Source organism: Corapipo altera, unplaced genomic scaffold (assembly GCF_003945725.1).
Source record: "Corapipo altera isolate COAL_440 unplaced genomic scaffold, ASM394572v1 44, whole genome shotgun sequence".
NCBI classification, from domain to species: Eukaryota; Metazoa; Chordata; class Aves; order Passeriformes; family Pipridae; genus Corapipo; species Corapipo altera.
In genome coordinates this window covers 1,756,532-1,775,415 of record NW_020884880.1, presented here as the reverse complement: position 1 = coordinate 1,775,415, position 18,884 = coordinate 1,756,532, and the positions used below count along the sequence as shown (strand labels likewise).

Sequence of the window (18,884 nt, the reverse complement as noted above, 5' to 3'; positions counted from 1 at the left end):
TGAATCAACAGCTGGAGACGCCTTTAATTAATCCCTCAGAGTTCTTACAGGATAACAATTTATTTTAAGAAAACAACTGCAATGCAGTAACACAGTTAAGCATTAAGCATGTTCATTCCACTATATTTAGGTCTTAAAAAAGGTTCAAGTAAAAAGAAATGTCTTTCAGGATAGGTACAGTCTAAAAAGCAATGAAACTATGTCCTCAAATACCATAAGCAGTCAAACAGTTAATAAATCTCTGCCTTGTTCCTTAATCTTCTTCACATGCTGCCCTTCTTCAAAAAAAAATAATCTTATGAAAACTTCCTGAAACTATGGGGCACTGAAAAAGTAAATCTATCTTTTCCTTGAGCCCAAATTAATGCTAAACTTCAATCTAAGTTTCAGTAATAATAGATCGAAAGAGCACAGTTTTGTTCTGATAAAATAAAAAATTATTTTAATATCTAATATTTAGTAATTTTTCTCCTCAAATACAATTTTTCTTCTTATTAACCATGTCCAATTGCAATTTATCACATTCTAGAACACAGAGTTTACTCCTCATTTTTACGAGGAATCTGAGGGGGAAAAAAGTTATACAGGACACTGAACTTCATGGATTGGGCAGAACAAGCCTGATCCTTCAAAGAGAAGTTCACAGGATTTCTCTAAAAGCATTTTAAACTCTAGGTTAGAGCAGTCCTAAATACTTTATGACCTTAAGACTTTAATACCACTGAAACAACCAATTCTGACTTTGTGGCAGAATATTCTTCATTATCACCAAGATAAAGACTTGATAGTGTCAAATCTGATGAATTCTTTTTCAAGAAAAACTTTAAAAAGCTTTTTTTTTTTTTGTGAAGTTCCATTAAACACCACAAAATAACATTGATTGCTTAATGAGAAGTTACTTGAGAACAAATGTTCTAATTATTAGCTGGGCACAGAATAATTTCTTATTACTAACAAAAAAATAGTTGGCTCCAAAAATCCCGCACTATAACTTAGCACGTAACATAAAAATCCATATAGAGTAGATAACACATGATATTTATACAATGAAATTTAAAATACCATATAAATACCCCAATTCAGAAACACACAAAAATCACAATCTATGGCCATCTGTGCCTGCCAGTTAGAAGCCAACTACAAAAATACAAAAGTATGCAAAAGCAATGGTTGCCAGGAACTTCACATAGTGCTTGTCAATCAAATCACTGGGAATCTGCAAGTTTGTATGTAACACAGATACTTTATTCTGCTTATTAATTGTCGTACATGTTTAAAAGTTAAGGTTGACACTTTTCATTTTCACAAAGACCGAACTATTAACATTAAACTATAAAAAATACAAATAAAAATACAAAAAAATAAAGTTTCAAGAAGGAAAGTAATGATAGTTATGTTTCTAATATTAGTATCCTAAATACAAATTCCTTGCACTATGTTTGATTTTGAATATTACCAGACTGGTTTATATTTTGTTTTACATGCATTTATGTAAGAAATAACTATAAGCAAAATGTTTATGTTTTCAACTGGGGTAAAAACACCAGAATAAATATACTTCCACCTGTTTTATAGCATTCTGCACATTACTTCAAGTGGATTCCTAATAAAATACTTGAAATCCATTCTCCCCACACAGATAGAGCTAAACAGACATTATGGTTCAAATTAAAAAGATGTCCTTCCCCAAACCAAGTAGATGAAGACAACACCCAAAAATACAGACTTACTTTAGGGAGCACGGAAAGATTGAAACACTTTCATAAGTTATCTTAATTGCTAGTATCATACTGTATTACATCCAAAAAAATTGCAGTTTTTATATAACCCTTTTGTTGCAAAGATTAGCCCAGCTCCTTAGGATGTAGTATAATACTAAACTACTGAATACATGCCTACTCATTTGTATTTTCCTGAATTACCTTTATGTTGGGTCTAATCTGGCACTGTGAAATGGATTATTTGAATGTCATTCTCACAACAAAAAGGAATATCTTATTTCAATTGCTTGGGAAGAATGAATTTGTATCTAATTATTTCCCTGTTTTTTCAGACTGTCAAAGTCTTTCTGAAAAGAAGCCCTCACTTCAATTGAGTAACCGCTCTCCCTAACGGTCTCATCCGTGAACATGCTGAAGGCACACTCCTTCCTATTTTGCAGGTAATTTAAAAAACATCAAACAGTATCAGCCATGGTTTCAACACCTGAGGAACATTACAGGCCATCAGCTGGGCTTTGCTTCAACAGTCTGAGCATAGCACTCCAGATAATTTTCTTCCCACCTTGCAGTCCACCTACTCAAGCCACCTATCTCCAGCTCAGTTACAAATCGCCTGCAAGAGATCACATCAAATGCCTTCCTAATGTCGAGGTAAACAATGTCCCCATCTGCTCAGACACTCAGTTCACCATGGAAGATAACTCACTTGCTTTTGATAAATTCCATTTATGCTCTTGCCCTTCATACGCCTCAATATGGATTCCAGGAGGATCTGAAATAATCTTCCCAGAGACTGTGGCCAGGCTGACTTTCCAATAGATCCCCAGATCCTCCTTCTCACCCTCCTTGAAGATGGATCTGACGTTTGCTTTTTTTCCCCTGCTTAATTTGAAATCTCTAATGACAATGACCTTTTAAAGATGAGGAAAGAAATAGCCTTGTAACAGCAGCATCCAGCTTCTGCAGGATGCTGACAGTCCTGTAAATGTGTATACATCAAAATTACTGAACTGGTCCTCAGCTCGACCTTCTGCACAGTAGACAATGCTTTCACTCCTCCAATTCTGCCATTAAACTCAGGGACCTGGGAAGCCCAAGGACAGCTTTTATCATCAAAGAGGCAAAAAAAACGCTCAAGTGTTGCTTCTATGTCCTTTTGTACCAGATCATTTTGAATTCTAAGTCTCTTCACTGTGTTTGCCATCTACTTCAGTTTAGTACTGTCTACATATACCCACGCATTCTTTCCACTGCTAATAATGTAAATACTGAGTGACACAGGCTTTGTGAAAGACTGAAAGACCACCTACTTTGAGAGTAAGCCATTAAAACAAATAATGCTTAGTACAGCTTTTTATTTGGTTGTAACCAGGAAATGATGGTTGTACCTAGACCAGGTCTTTAGTTTGCTTATAAGACCATGTCAAACAGTATCAAAAATTTTAATACTTTCCGTAAGTTCTGCTTGGATCAGCGCTAGTTACCTAAAGGTGGTTTCATACTAACAGTTGTGCAGATCCCCAAGGACCTAAATGTTGACAATTCATTTACAGAAGTCTGTTCTGTTTAAAGAGCAATCTTTCCCAGTCTTTTGAGACTCTCTAATATATGCAGAGTCTTACTGATGACTGCAGCCTTGGTTACAGTGTATTATCAAGCATCAGTGTAGCTTCCAGGGGGCCAGGGTTGGGGGTAATCAGCTGCTTCTCAAAAATCATGAATACTGATCAGAATCCTACAACGAAAATCCTGATATGTCTAAAGAAAACCATACCAGGCAACTGCTGCTTCCTGTGGGATCCTAATCAATATTTTATTCCAGGTCCCATAGTTCATTCTTCCACAACACACTGGAAATAATCATATGCAAATTAAAATTAATTAACTTAAAAAACCTACCATTTCTAGAGCACTTAGTCTATATATTAAATAAGGAAGAAGAGTTTATTGGCTGAAAAGGGCTGAAGAGACTATTTTTTGATGATAGAAAAAGCATCGACTATCAATTTACTTTGAAACTCTATGTACTGCTTATGTCGCCGACTCATGTAAATTTAACATTTCCTTCCAAGAGGAAACCAATTTAGTTGTATTTATGTAGCATACCCCTAGATTTTTTCCCTCCACACTGTGTCCTCTTTAGTAAAAATGTAGTTATGACAGAGATATCTAAAGATCAAAAATTAGAGAAAAAACCCTTATCAGGTAGAGAGAATATATTAAGGCACGGCAAGACCTGAAGAGTTAATTTCTCATTAACCAAGAAGTCTGAAAGAAAAAGGCATCTTTAGAATGAACAGACAATGTCTAAATAAGACTTTTTAATAAAGAGCAGAAGATTATAATTTTTTTCAAGTAGACAAAGGAACTGAGGAAGAGTCTGAGAGGTTACATCTTTGGCAAGAAGACAATCAACTGTTCAGATACAGATCAATAGTCTGAATTCAGTTTAAGCTGAGCAGGAACTAACAGCCACTCCGTGTTAATAAACTGAAGCAATGTGATGATTTCCATCCAGTTGTCAATGCAATCTTTTCACACACATCATGTTGAGTTTTCAAAAGTAGTTTGGAGAATTTCAATACATTTTAAGGAGATTATTCATAGGCATTCTGGCCATCTCTGTGCTTCAACTCTGTATAGAAACTGAACAAAGCTTAAATTTTCATTTTAAAAAATGGTTTTGGGGTTTGATCTTTTTTTAATAAATTGTAAAATACTGTAGAACAAGTCAAACTCAGTTGTGCTTCATCACTTTCCCACATTGTTTATACCACTTTTACATTAATTCATACCATGTGGGACTGAACAGAGTGAGAATAAAGCCCCCGAACTCTGCAGCTTGTGAGAGACAGCTCTGCAAGAAGCAGAGCAGACATAAGGAGAGAACCAACTGCATGAATTTCACGGTCAGTGTGCAAAGCTTGACAGGCTTGTAACATTTTGACAGGCTTTTATTACTTTTTACACGCTTCTGAATAATGAGAAAAGCAAACTCACAAAGACACTGATACTGCTCACAAAACTGCAGACTTGCCAGTGGAGGTTTTTTTTTTCTGAAGAAAGCTAAATTGAATTCCAGGAATATATTCCAAATAATGAAGAAAATCTAACACATCCCTCTTTGAGGAGTCTTCTATCAGGACTTCCCTTATTTCTTTTAACATAGCAAACTAAGCTAGTCAACAGAGTGTATGACTGAACATACCAAGACAGGGTTTTCTTAGCATTGTTACCTGTAATAGTAAGCCATTTCTCCTATACACCTTTTAAATGAAAACATGTTCTCAATATACATTTATATATATATATATATATTTATCTATCTATCTATGCAAATGTATGGTTTTAATGTTAAATTTGCTATCTCCCTTAGACAATCTAAATGGATTTAGGAATACTTAAATATTTTCCCCTTGTTTTGTGGTTGGATACTGGAGGCTTCTTCAGAGAGAAGAGTTTGATGACAAGTAAAAAGTTCAGCAAATAAAACCAGGATGAAGGGATAACAGCCTACCAGTGAAGTCAGATTTAAATCAAGTCTTATGCAATTTACACTGCTTATTCTCTGGAACACCTATTTTATCAATATTTGCACAGAAACATACTCAGTTCCAGTATCCCATCTACTCCATCTCTTCATCTCCACCGATCTTCCTGGATCTTTTGCTTGCTATTGTAGTTTTAGAGATACACTATATTTTTGCCATGGCAGTAGTTATCATCAAATCTAGGCTTTCCTCTGAAAATATCAAAAAAATGCTATATATTCTCTTTAACATTATTATCTCCAATTGTGGAGAATCTTAAAATTTCTTCATGTTGTGAGATGTAAAAGCATGGTCCAAAAGACCATCTCTTCTTTGTTTTGTGATGATGCTACAATTTAGGGTTGTTACAACTGTGATTTGATCACTCCCCCACTATCCTAAACTTAGTGTTAGGTTTCAAGAGTCTCACATTCTTTTGCCCAGCTGACAACTTTTGAATTTGTTCCATCTGGAAGCTTGTTGGGGCTCCTTTTCAGAAGAGGAGGGAAGCAGGAGAACCGACTCCATACTTCTAAAAAACTAATTCTAAGAAATCTTAACATTTTTATTCATTCCTCTGTCTTTTGTCCACTGGTTGTAGGAAAGGTAGTTTATAATATAAAATGTTGGCTTCTCAAGAAATCATCTGAAAATGAAGATTATTGTTTCTTTCAAGAAACAAGAACACCAGGACCATCAGCGTGATATGGCATCCAGCACTTCACAGTCAACAGAATATGTCTCATCGTCATAAAATTCAAGATCTACTTTATGTTTCAGTATGGCAGTCAAAAGACTGCAATTATCAGCTGTGTTTCAGTGAACTGTGGTACATTTATCTTTTCAAAGTGACACATTAGGTTGTATTAGTAACAAAATTATTTTCAAACAAATAGAGAGAAATACCTTGAAATCTCTCTCTATAGGGCAGATATTTAAGTCAGAGCTTCCACTCCATAAATTAGGACTCCCAACAACTGTGTTACTACTATATAATCTTATATTGCAATATAAGGTAGGACAATCTACTTTTTCTTTTGTCCTCATTTCCATCAGATTTTTCCCTATTCCAAACTCTAAAATGCTAGAGTAACCACACATTATTCTGCAGTTAATATCTTTGTACATCAATATTTAAAAGCAACCGGTTGTTTTGGTATTTTCTATGGGGAAAAAAACCCACAGGATTTTCTGGCAACACCTACATATGCCAAAAGGTCCAATGTACTTCCCCTGGAGTATCAGATACACTTTACTGAAAGTTCTTTAGAAAGAATTTGTGGTGGTGATCAAGTTGATTTCCAAATCAGTATAAACAAACAAACTTGTTACAATCTGAGGGAAACAAATATTGCAGTCATCTCTGTTTTGCTATTGCAACACCCATACTAAAAAAATAAGTAGTTGGAAAGCAGACCATAGAAATGAGGGAGAGACTAGTGCTAAAATGAAGAAAGTCCTGTAAGTAGGCAAAGAGCAACTTTGTGCTTTCATTTCTGTAATTCCTTTTCCTTACGCAAGGAGCAATTTTAAATTGCATTTTTACAATGCAATTCCTTGCTTTTGCAGGGCTACTATCAATACTGTGTTGACAATTCTCTATATGATGAAATTAATGTGAAATTCACGGGCATCTTGGATTAAAGAACAATTCTTGCTAAACTGGCAAAAGAACAAAGGTTATCTGAAGTGATATTTCTCTGCATTCTCAGAAGAAAGCAAGTATGAGTTTGAGCTCATTCTACCTTGCATCACTATTGTAAGGTAGATAGCTACTTTAAAGCTTTGAACAAAAATGTTATTATCAATATACCTCTAAAATCAATAATCAAATTCTATATTAAAAGCAAGAACAGATCTCTGAAATTAGGGAAATGGAGATAGAAAAAAACAGAGAATACATTTGGAAACAGGAAGAGTTCTAGTAGTGCCAACTGAAAAGAGATTTGAAATCCTAAATTTCAACTCAAGTACTATTTTTTTTCTTTACAAAGACCCAATAGAGTCCACAAAAAACTTGAACACATGACAAAAAAAATCACTTTCTTTTTATTTTTTCAAAGCAAAAAAAGAACAACGAGTAAATTGCAAAGAGCTGGTAGTTCTATTACCCTCAAAGGAAAAATTAGCCTAGTCATACCAATTTTTCTGCTACATTAGGTGTCTTGAAAATGGTTTCACAGATAACCTTTCTGTTGGATCTCTCATCCAAGCTTATGTGCCGCTCCAGTAGCAATCAATTATCTAGATAAAAGTTATATACATCTCAAATGTATAAAAATCTTTTTTTCTACAATAAAATGAAGATATCCACTGTTTTGAACAAAAACAAATACATGGACAACAAGCTGAACACCTCACACTGTTTCTCACTTCTACTCAATTTCTGCTCTATCTGCTTTTACTCAAACAGTTTTAAAACCACACATTTTCTCTGTAAGGTACTGTTCAGTCCCTGTATCTGCAACTTCCTCTGCAAGACAAAAATCAGCTTTTAAGCTTAGTCATGTTCATAATCAAACTATACACAGGCAATTCCACATACCTTCTATTATTTGCATTTAAAATTGACAGAGATGCAAATGAGAGTAGATTGAAGCCTGTAAAAGAAGAGAAGCCAAAATCCACAAGTTCAGAAGGACCTACAAAAAAAAATAGCTAAGCAATACAACAGAGGAATGCCTAGGAATTAGATACAGGTTTATAAGGATCTTCCTGTGCCAGAAAAAGGGCTTCTTCAAATAAAGTGTTCTTCATTATAGCATTTTTCACTGCACTCTCCTGCTTTGTTACAAACAAAGAGATTAGGCTCTGTTGAGCCAAAAATCACCCACACTTGTCCAGGAAACTCTAGAGATCCAGTTGCTTCCTCTCCTGTCCACTAATAGACACCAGCATCTTCAAATATAGCTCAGCATGACTCCCATTCTGTGAACTTTTAACTCAAAAAGCTGCTTTCCTCCATAATTTATGAAGAGTGACAGCAATAACTAGGGCTTTATGATGAAATGAGCACTTCGTGATATGGCAAATATGACTTCTTATTTTAAGAGAAAAGAAGACTAAGAAAATGCAGACTAAAAAGAAAATTCTTGCTTCCTTGATTTTGTCTAATGAGTTTTGTTCAAGTTATTTGAGGCAGACAGAGAATAAGCAAAATGAACTGTTTACACTTGAAAACAGAAGATGATGTGTTAGTAGCCCAGCTCTCTAATGAAATATAACATTTAGATCTATTTAATTTGACATCTGTGATGAAAACCTCTTAAGAACCACTGAGATACTGCTTTTTTTCCTTTTCACATAAATTACAGGGAGCTTAAAAGGACCGTGTTTTATGAACAGTCTATATTTTGAGTTCTTATGGGAGTTTTAAATTAGAGCTTTACTCACTGTGTCACATAACTATTCTATGCTTTGCTTGAGTATTTTATTTTAAAAAAACCCGAATCAACACCTTTCCTTGAGAATTCCAAAACTGCTCAGTCTGAAGAGGCCAGAGATCATAGAATCGACCGGGTTGGAAAAGACCTCCGAGATCATCCAGTCTAATCCTTGATCCAACACCACCATGTACTGGACCATGGCACTAAGTGCCACATCCAATCTCATCTTATAAACCTCCAGGGACAGTGAGTCCACCACCTCCCTGGGCAGCCCATTCCAATGTCTGATTACTCTCTTCGTAAAAAATTTTTTCCTTATATTCAACCTAAACCTCTTCTGGCACAGCTTAAGACCATGCCCTCTTGTCCTATTGCTGGTTGCAGGGAGCAGAGACCAACGCCCACCTGGCTACAACCCCCTTTCAGGTAGTTATAGAGTGATGAGGTCTCCCCTGAAGCCTCCTGTTCTCCAGACTAAACAACCCCAGCTCCCTCAGCCTCTCTTCATAGGACTTGTGCTTGAGTCCCTTCACCAGCCTCGTTGCTCTTTTTTGGACCTGCTCCAGCACCTCAATATCCTTCCTGAACTGAGGGGCCCAGAACTGGACACAGTACTCCAGGTGTGGCCTCACCAGCACTGAGTACAGGTGGCCAAGAAGGCCAATGGCATCCTGGCCTGTATCAGGAACAGTGTGGCCAGCAGGATCAGGGAAGTGTGCCACCTGGACACACTGCTGGCTCATGTTCAGCTTCCTGTTGATCCAAACTCCCAGGTCCCTTTCTGCCTGGCTGCTCTCCAGCCACTCTGTCCCCAGCCTGTAGCGCTGCATGGGGTTGTTGTGGCCAAAGTGCAGGACCCGGCACTTGGCCTTGCTGAATGTCACCCCCTTGGAATCAGACCATCTCTCCAGCTTGTCCAGATCCCTCTGAAGAGCCCTCCTGCCTTCCAGCAGATCAACATGCCCCCCTCCTCCCCAGCTTGGTGTCATCTGCAAATTTGCTAATGGTGGACTCAATCCCCTCATCCAGATCATCAGTAAAGATATTAAATAGAACTGGGCCCTGCACTGACCCCTGGGGGACACCACTAGTGACTGGACACCAACTGGATGCAGCCCCGTTCACCATCACTCTCTGGGCTCGGTCCTCCAGCCAGTTCCTAACCCAGCACAGAGTGCTCCTGTCCAAGCCATGGGCTGCCAGCTTTTTCAGAAAAATGCTGTGGGAGATGGTGTCAAAGGCTTTGCTGAAATCCAGATAGACACATCCACAGCCTTCCCCTCATCCACCAGGCGGGTCACCTGATCATAAAAGGAGATCAGGTTGGTCAGGCAGGACCTGCCCTTCCTAAACCTGTGCTGGTTGGGTCTGATCCCTTGTCCATCCTGTAGGTGCTGTGTGATTGCACTGAGGATGATCTACTCCATAACCTTGCCAGGCACTGAGATCAGGCTGACAGGCCTGTAGTTTCCTGGGTCCTCCTTGCAGCCCTTCTTGTGGATCGACATGACATTTGCCAACTTCCAGTCATCTGGGACCTCCCCAGTGAGCCAGAACTGTTGGTAGATGATGAAGAGCAGCTTGGAGAGCTCTTCTGCCAGCTCCCTCATCACCCTTGGGTGGATCCCATCTGGTCTCATAGACTTGTGATGAGCACGTAAAATCTTTTTCTACCCTCGAAAGAGTAGCATGTAAAGAGCAAACATTCCCAGACTCTTAGACAATGCTATTTTAATAATACATATCATTTTCATCTTCAGCCGCCTGAAATATTTACATGCATGACCAGATGACAAAATATGCAATTATTTCTTTTTACTATTCAATTTGTCAAGATAACTTGTCCAATCAGTACAACCTGTAGTACTTGTCCATTGAGTGTCATTAGAGCTTCCCAAATCAACTTCACTGTTCCATCTGCTCAGTAATTCTCTGGTATAGATCAAAAGCAGTAACACTGCTTATTCTATGCTCGAGTGTTTAACTAAACCAACTCCTTAATTTCTTAAGCTTCTCCAACAATTACATAGTTTCTTTGAACAGTGCAAACATACATAGAAGCTTTGAAAAGACATTAAATTATGCCTTTCTAACCTTAGAACAGAAATCCTAGACCAACCTGGGACAATTTACAAAGCATGTTACTGTTTTTCCCTTGTTCACTCCTCCCACACAGCTAAGGAGTGTGCCCTTTGCTCAACAGAAATTTAAACACATATTTAAATACTTTGCAACCCAAATTTCAGTACTGTAAAATGTATCATTCCATAAAATTTGCTATTGACAGCTTCATCTCAATTTTACCAGTTATAATAGCTGTGCCTTTCATGTGTGTCTGTGTGAGGATAAATTAAATCAAAATATTTTTATAAGTTTCAAAAGCTTTACATCAAAATACCCTCAGCCATTTTCTTACAAAGGAATATAATCACTGATGATTTTATTCTGAAGATAGAAAATTACTCTGTATAGTTTTGAAAGTTGATCAAAATGGTGCCACATCCTGATAAGAAAAGCCAGCTCCTAAACTGCTAAATAAATACATGAAATTAAAATACCCAAGCCAACTACGATAAGTAGTATCCTCTGTAATGTTAGATGAGATTTCCACGGAAACTGATACATGCAGGCATGCACACATAGTATGTGTCCACATAAATATCATATCAAGTTCTTCAACCACCATCTTCTGTAGTCTTTTTTAAGGCCAGATACATCTACACTATCTGGGACCATCAACAATATTACAGAATTTCCTTAGCAAGGCACAAAGCATATATGATTGATTTCTAATGTCACTTTGTTTTAGGGCTCTGATCAACCTAATAGCATGCATCTGTATTTCTATTGCTGGCACACATCCTCTCCCTTCCAACTTCCATCACAGACAACCCTGTTTCCCTTAAGTGGCCTTTCTAACAAACACTTTTCTTGCTCCATCATAATCACACCATGATATAAGATGAAGAAATTGCCTGTTTGGAGAGAAGAGAGCTCTGTAAACAAACAGAGAGATCATTTTAATGGGAGGGAGACAGGCATTTATAGAGGCTGGGTTAATATCCAGCACATTTACCTTGCAGCAAAACAAAATGAATGACTACAGGCCTGGAAAAAGGAACACATAATTTACTGGTTTTAACTTTGTGCCTCCCTTGCCTTTTCGGGCTTGTAACAGACAGAACAACAACATGTGGTGCAACTGCTTCACAATACAGACTTGGCGTAGTCTCCAGAAATCACCAGGTAAACACAAATGTTGGTGAGCTTCCATCAAGAGCTTTTTATTCCATTTTTCAAATGATGTACTGGCAAAGGCTGTCTGTGCTCACACTGAGACCCATTCTGCCAGGTTTGAGTACACTTAGCACCATTCAATGAAGGTAAGATTCACAATGCAGCTTCTTATTTCCAGGAACAATAAAGGAGGACTCAGAAGAAACCAGTTGCAGAAAATCCATTTTTAATACACTTCTCTGTAAAAGAGCTATGTGGAGAGACAGTGTCTTAGGAAGACATCAAGAAAAAGTTCAAAAGCAGACCAAATCACACAAAACAAAAATCCACTGTTTGCCTACTTGACATTACGATGAGAAAACAACCAAATGGTTGCTTTACAGAAAGTTCATATTGTTTGATATGCACCTACTGAGATTTGGCAGTACCCACCTTTCAAGAAAAAAACCAAGCCAAACCCAAACCAAAGAAGAATGCAAGTCTCAATTTCGAACAATGATGCCACCATTAGCAATGTAGCAGCTGTCTTCATGGTATCTACTAGGCTCGTTTACCATAACCCCAATTACCTACATTCATACCGAAGTTTATGAAACATCCTATTTACATTTAAAATTTATAATTTCAGGTGGATGGTTTAATGTATTCGCAGTATAGCAATACCTGCACTCTTAGCACATACTTAAATACATTTTTCAACTATTTTATTTAAACAACTCTCAAGTGGTTAGGTTCAAAAGTTTTCTGGATGCTTGTTGCCACGGTTCTCAGAAAATATTCACTGGAGCCAAGCATCTTAAAAGATGCACTAATTATGCTACTTGTGAATGTGTTTGAAAAAGAGAAAAGCAGCTACAGGAGCAACTCCTGCTTCCATTCTTTGCTAACACAATTTCTTCTTTTCTGCCTTTATCAGTGACTTGCCACTGGAAGATTGTGACCTAGTCTCCACTCTACAGCACGTTTAGTTACATCATTCACATGTAAAAAAAAGGGGGTAAATGGTACACAGAACACCAATGAAAAATCTGAAAAATTAACCCTGCTTTTATAGTCTTTTCCCACATAAATCACATATAATTTTAAAGAGTGATAATTACTTAAACCACGGGAAATGTTTAAAAACATAGAATACTAAAGTCTTCAGTCAAATACCGAACATCATTGGGTTTTTAAGAACATCATTGGGTTTTAAGCAGAAAAGACTACAACAATAGTGAGAGTTACAACAATACTCTTAAAACGCAAAACAAATTAGTAAAGTGTGTACATGTCTTTTCTCAAAGTATGAAGGAGGCCACTGAACTCCTGCTAGAGTCCTAGCTTTTGGTTCAATTTTCAGTAATTGTCATTAGTTTTCTGTGTCAATCCAACATGGACAGAAAAATCTAAATTCTCTTGATAAATTCTTCTTTGTGGTTTTTAATAATGCCAAATCTACTCCAACCATTTTCTTTGTGAACTACTGCCTCATTTTCTGCAGAAGAATTAGCCAATCTGTGTGCGACAGAATGTACTGTCACCAGGATTTAATTTTTCCCAATGCCTTTTAGGAGTACTGCATAATGTTGTGCAAACACCATTCTTGCACTAAGCGTTTAAAGAACAGGTTTTCCTCTACAAACACACAGCTCTGTCTAGGAGAGTTTCCCAGTAGACGTTTTGAACCCAAACAGAAACACATTAAGTTACTAATTTTTTCCTAATACAGTAAAATACCTATTCATACTTTGCAGATGAATGATATGCTCTTTTCCATAATCCACATAAATAAGGCAATGATGTTGTTTCATAGTTTCATCTTTAGCTTGTCTTCTTGTTGCTGTACTATTACCTCCTGCCACGTTACATGTATATCTTTAGCATGAATGACCGGCCAACTTCTGAACTCTTATCATTTAGCAATGATTGCAGGAAGGAAACAGATGACACCTGACGCCAAAACACTAATTTTATCTTATTTTCCTACGATGCCATTAATTATCTTATCTCACTGACCACACCAAAGCTTTCTTTGAAGTAAAAAAGAGATCCTCCTAAAGCATAGTAACTGGTCTGTTGCCCAGAAGGCGAAACGCTGTTCAGCCGGTGTGTACTGAGCCGTGCTTAAAGAGCAGAAGGATAAGCTCCCCGATTACCACTTGGGTAAGCCCGCAGGGCACCGTCTGAGCCGCCTGACAGCCCTGGGGCGGTGACGGCCGAGCGCAGGTGTGCGGGCACCGGGGCTGCGGCGGCGCCGGCAGGTGACTCACGCACTGCCCGGCATTCCCAGCCCTCCGCACCACTGGAGGCACCGCTAATCCCCTGTCTCCTAAGGCTCTCTCACGGCATTAGCTCCACACTGAGGAACAGCTGTCAGTTTTATACAACTTCCTTAAAGGTTCACAGGGTTTCCCAGGCTTACGAGGCAAACGGGATTCGCGCCTTGGGTGTGAAGGATAAGGAGGTTAACCCCTCTCCTCGGCTCTTCCTCCGCCCGGCGCCGCCGCGGGGGCCGTCCGGGCTGCCATCGCCCGGTCCTGCGAGGGCACCTGTGGCGTGCCCGCTGTCGGGGGCTGCTGTATCGGGCACTCGCACCCACCGCCCGGCGGGAGGGCGGGGGAGCGCGGGGCGCGCAGGGCAGGTGGCACAAAGCGCCAGCTCCGCCCGCGGCTTTGTTCGCGGCGGGGCCCCGCGCCAAGCCCCTGCCGCAGCCCCGCTCCGCCGCCGCACCGCGGCCGGCCCCGCTGACAACCCGCCCCCGTCCTCACCCTGCTGCCTCCCTGCCGCCCTGTCACCACCGCCGCCTCCTCCTCCTCCTCCTACCTTGGCTTTCCCAGCCTCCAGCTTCTTCAGCCGCTCCTCGTCCTCCATGGCGTCCGTGCGGGAGAGCAGGGTGTTAGCAGTAGCAGGAGGAGGGGCTCGCCCCGCGCCCTCCCCTCAGCCAGGGCGCACAAGCTCGCTGTCCGGTCCCGTCCCGTCCCGTCCCGCCTCACAGCGACGACAGCTGCCGTGAAAGGGCCACCGGCGCCGCCATCTTCGGCTCCACGTAAACACGCGGCCGGGGAAAGTGACGTGTGGCCGCCGCTCCTCCTCCCGCCGCCGGTCCCTCCTCCCCGCGCCCCGGCCGCTCCGAGCGCCCTCGCCCGCCGGCGACCCCCGCCCGGCCACCTGGCTATCGGCGGGTCCCGCCGGAGCCGCCGCCGGAGGAGCGGGTCCGCCTCCCTGCAGGGCAGCGGCGAGAGCCGGGGGACAGGCGGACACGGCCGCGGGCACACCCCTCTCCACACCCCCTGCACACCCCTCCGCGCCCGGCGGGCAGAGAGGCGGGGGGTCCCGCTGCCTACAAAAGAACCGCACCCGCGGGGCGCCTCTCGCTCCCTGTGGCTGCGATATGGAGGACTGAACAGACAGTGCCCGAGTTCTGCTGGCCCGCGAATCCAGCTACGAGGCTGATTCTGACAGTTCTGATTTTCTTACTCCTGCGCGTGTATCATTAAATTGCAGGGCTCCTATAACTCGATCTAAAGCTCGGCAATACGGCAACAAAGCTCCGCGAGCGTCTGCCGCAGTCTGTGTAACAATGACAACAAAGGATGTGTAGCTCCCCTTTAAATTACTTGGCATGCTCTCCTCGTGCCGGAGGAGCTGTGAGAAGTGTGTTAAAATCACAATGGGGAATATGGCACGTGGCAATTATACCCCAGCAAATACAAAGCAATATTCTGGGATTGTTTAATAGTCTACTAAATGTGTGCCTTGCAAGGCTAGTAGCAATTTATATCACGTGGCCCTATTGTGCTTTTTCTTTCAGTTACTCGTGAAGTCTGTTCCGTTCGTGATGGTGTGATGGATGGTACAGGCTTACACACAAAGGAAAAAAAAGACTCGGCAGGAACGTGTACCACCTGCAATGTGAACAGATTCCTTATTCTGCATTTGGAATCTCTCTGCTTTATTAAATGAAAAATCCAAAATCTTTCTGAATTAACTTAGATCTCAGCTTTGCTGATTTTTTGAACACAGTTCATTTAGAATACATTCTTTTCTTGCTTGAATTTCCCAGCAAAGACCAGACACACCCAAAACAGAAAACAAACAAACAAACACAAAACAAAAGAAAAAATTATTTGCACAGTATTACTGACTAGGAACAAGGCAAAAAAAAAATAAATTAGGTGTCCTAGCAACAGAATTCCACACCCATATTACTACCAAAGTAAACTAAACCTACAGTCTGACATTTTAAAGGATATTTCCATTCCTCCTAAACCAAATTACATTTTATGGAAAAGTCTAAAATCATTTGTTGATCAGTACAGGTAATGTGCATTCCTGTGTTTACAAAACAATGTCCTCAAATGAATACCATTTATGTCAAAAGAAAACACCATCCGTCATAGGGAATGACAAATGTCTGCATTATATGTTGTTTCATATTTGAAGCAAGCATATGTTTCTGTTAAAGTTCTCAGACTTTCCCATTTCAATAGAGGAAAAGCATGTTATACAGAAAAACAGCAAATGAAGATGAGATGAATTAATTAAAGAGGAAATATTTTTATAGAAATATATATTTATTTGAGTTCATTCCTTAAAAATACATTCTCAAGTCAGTAAAATAAAGTAACTCACACAAAACCTGTACAAATAGAAATGTTTCCCAGGAACTACAAAGGCCCAGAGACCCCTGAGGGAAAAATAAATCACCTTTTGTGTGTCAATGACATTCCTCTTGGCTGTTAGAGGCCACTGTTGCAGAACTAGCTATCAGGTGTCAGTAAAATTTCACACACACACAACACTTTGATAGTAATTTCTTTATTGGTAAGTATTCCATTTAGAAGATAATTACAAACTTCCCCAAACCTATAAATACATAGGTTCTTGAGTTAAGAAATGATGGGCCTAGTTTTCCTCTTACTTGCAGATATATCCATGTAATTCTAATGGATTTTAGTCTAATACCTAATTCATGACTATGGAAGTCATGAAAACCAGAATGACAAACTGTAATAGAGTACTGTGGAAATTACTACTAGATAAAATATCCCAGAGAATAATATTTCCATATTCTCTCAACATAAGAAAATCAGGACTTTCTCTCTTAGGAAAAAAAAAATCTATACAGTGTGGTTTTCTACTTCAGCTGTTTCAATTCCTATTTTATCATTCAGGCAGGGCAAGCTGACTGGAATTCACAACTTGGCTAGCCAATTAAACTCTCAGTTACAGAAAAGCATTAATCTTGTTTGCTTAATTCTCAGAATTGACCGAAAATTTTCACTTGCCTGAGAATGTAAGATAGTACCCAAGAGTGAGGCTTACAACTGCTTTAAACATTGATTAATTCTCTAATGCTCATTGAATTCACGTAAGTTAAACATGTGTAAACTGCTTTCAACAGTATAAGTGAAGTGAACCACATTAGCAAGGTAAGAAATATGGATCAGACATTCATCAAAATAGGAACAACTGGTGTTTTGGCCTAGGCTTATTTTTACATAGAAAGAAATCACATGTATAAATAGCATGCAAAAATTACAAAATATCACAGGCTTTAACTGATGGTACAACCTCTTCCAACAGCTAAACTGCACAGATACTGTGTGTTGTCAGGTGTCACAGCTTCAGAAATACCACTTAATAACAAGACTATCCAACTCCAATTTATTTTTCTTTAACAACAAATTCATATTAGAATGGAAGACTCCTACGTGGACCATGTAAGATTCCCTGATCCATCTTGTAAGAACAAAATATTATCTAACACCAGTAGGCTGTTTTCCTAGCACCAATACAATGACCGCACCGCTTCCTGTTTTTTTAATTTTAAATTTAAATTTTAAATGTCTGTATTTGGTCAACATAATATGGTAAAGGAGTTGTCCTCCTGCTAATGGATAGGTACCTTCTGATACGTATGTGTAGCAGAGTGGTAGAGAGAGGACTGTCAGCCAGGCAGGAGAAATGCGACACTGATTATGTGGATTATTATGATTAGATTTGTTGCTAATACAGCATCTAAATGTTGTCAATGCACATCAATATAAGCAGATATGAAGGTTTATAAAATAAGCAGGTTTGGCTAGAAACACAGGTCTACAGTCTTTGGCCTTTCAAAATTCAGAATTATAAATCAACAAAGCATCTATGTAGCTACTTTAGAATTTTATCTTTGTGTTTTACCAGCTCTTAGCACTTTTACTTACCCATCTTAAAGTAAGTGTTCCCAGTTTCAGGTCTGGACTTACCCTGCAGGCATTCCTGGAGGTATGTGGTGGGAACAGGCTGGGGACAAGGACCAGGGAGCTGCCTGCAACCTCAAGAGGCCAGTTTACCCAGTTAGTCCACTCTTCAGCAGCGTTTTATACTCTTGTAGGCCACTGTGTACCAAAGTCAATCCCAATCATCACAGCTTCCCCACCTCTTATATTATACCAGCATCCAGAGTTCCTCCTGCAATTCCCACCTGGTGTTCTTATCTTAGGACAAATCATAATGTCCACTAGAGGCAATGGCAAAGGAGAGGGTGTGTATATATGTGGGGAGGACACATGCTAAGGCCCAACTATCGCAGTATGCTTTAACAGTTCTGCTGTGAAACTAAATCTCCCGTACAAAACCTACCTGGCAGGATAACACCCTCAATAGTGAACATTAAAGGGATAAAGTGAAAATAAGAGAAACCATCTGAGAGATGACCATGCTGAAGGTTTTATTTGATCAGGATATGCCCCTGCTTCCATTGAACACATTGGGAGTTCTATGGTTGATTGTATAATCGCACAGTGTCGGTAAAGCAGGGCCTCAGTGCATACCTGTCATAGTGCTGGTAAACCAAACAGATTTGCCTCCAGCTCAGTGAGCTTGCACAAAGAATATGAGGTTGACTTAATGACTAGCTTACCTCTGCCTTTGCCACAGTCTGTTGTGCCAGCTCTGTCCCCTGCTATCTGCTCTGCAGCTGTACTGAGCCTTGGCACTGCAGTTTCCCAGAGTGCTGCTTAGTTGGCATGTTTGCAGCAGGC

At 39.8% G+C, this 18,884-nt stretch overlaps 1 protein-coding gene across 7 annotated transcripts in view; it reads right to left on the bottom strand.

The window, feature by feature from the left end:
* Nucleotides 1-15,074, bottom strand: part of AKAP9 (A-kinase anchoring protein 9) — a 114,156-nt gene extending 99,082 nt beyond the window's left edge. For 4 of the 7 annotated variants that reach the window (XM_027639508.1, XM_027639512.1, XM_027639513.1 and 1 more), the window contains exon 1: nucleotides 14,680-14,912. In XM_027639508.1, the coding sequence (XP_027495309.1) occupies nucleotides 14,680-14,727 (48 nt within the window). In that variant the 5' untranslated portion in view covers nucleotides 14,728-14,912. Of the gene's footprint in view, nucleotides 1-14,679; nucleotides 14,913-15,024 lie in introns of those variants that run through there. The other 3 variants (XM_027639510.1, XM_027639509.1, XM_027639507.1) reach the window with 2 other exon arrangements.
* Nucleotides 15,075-18,884: the final 3,810 nt, after the last annotated feature.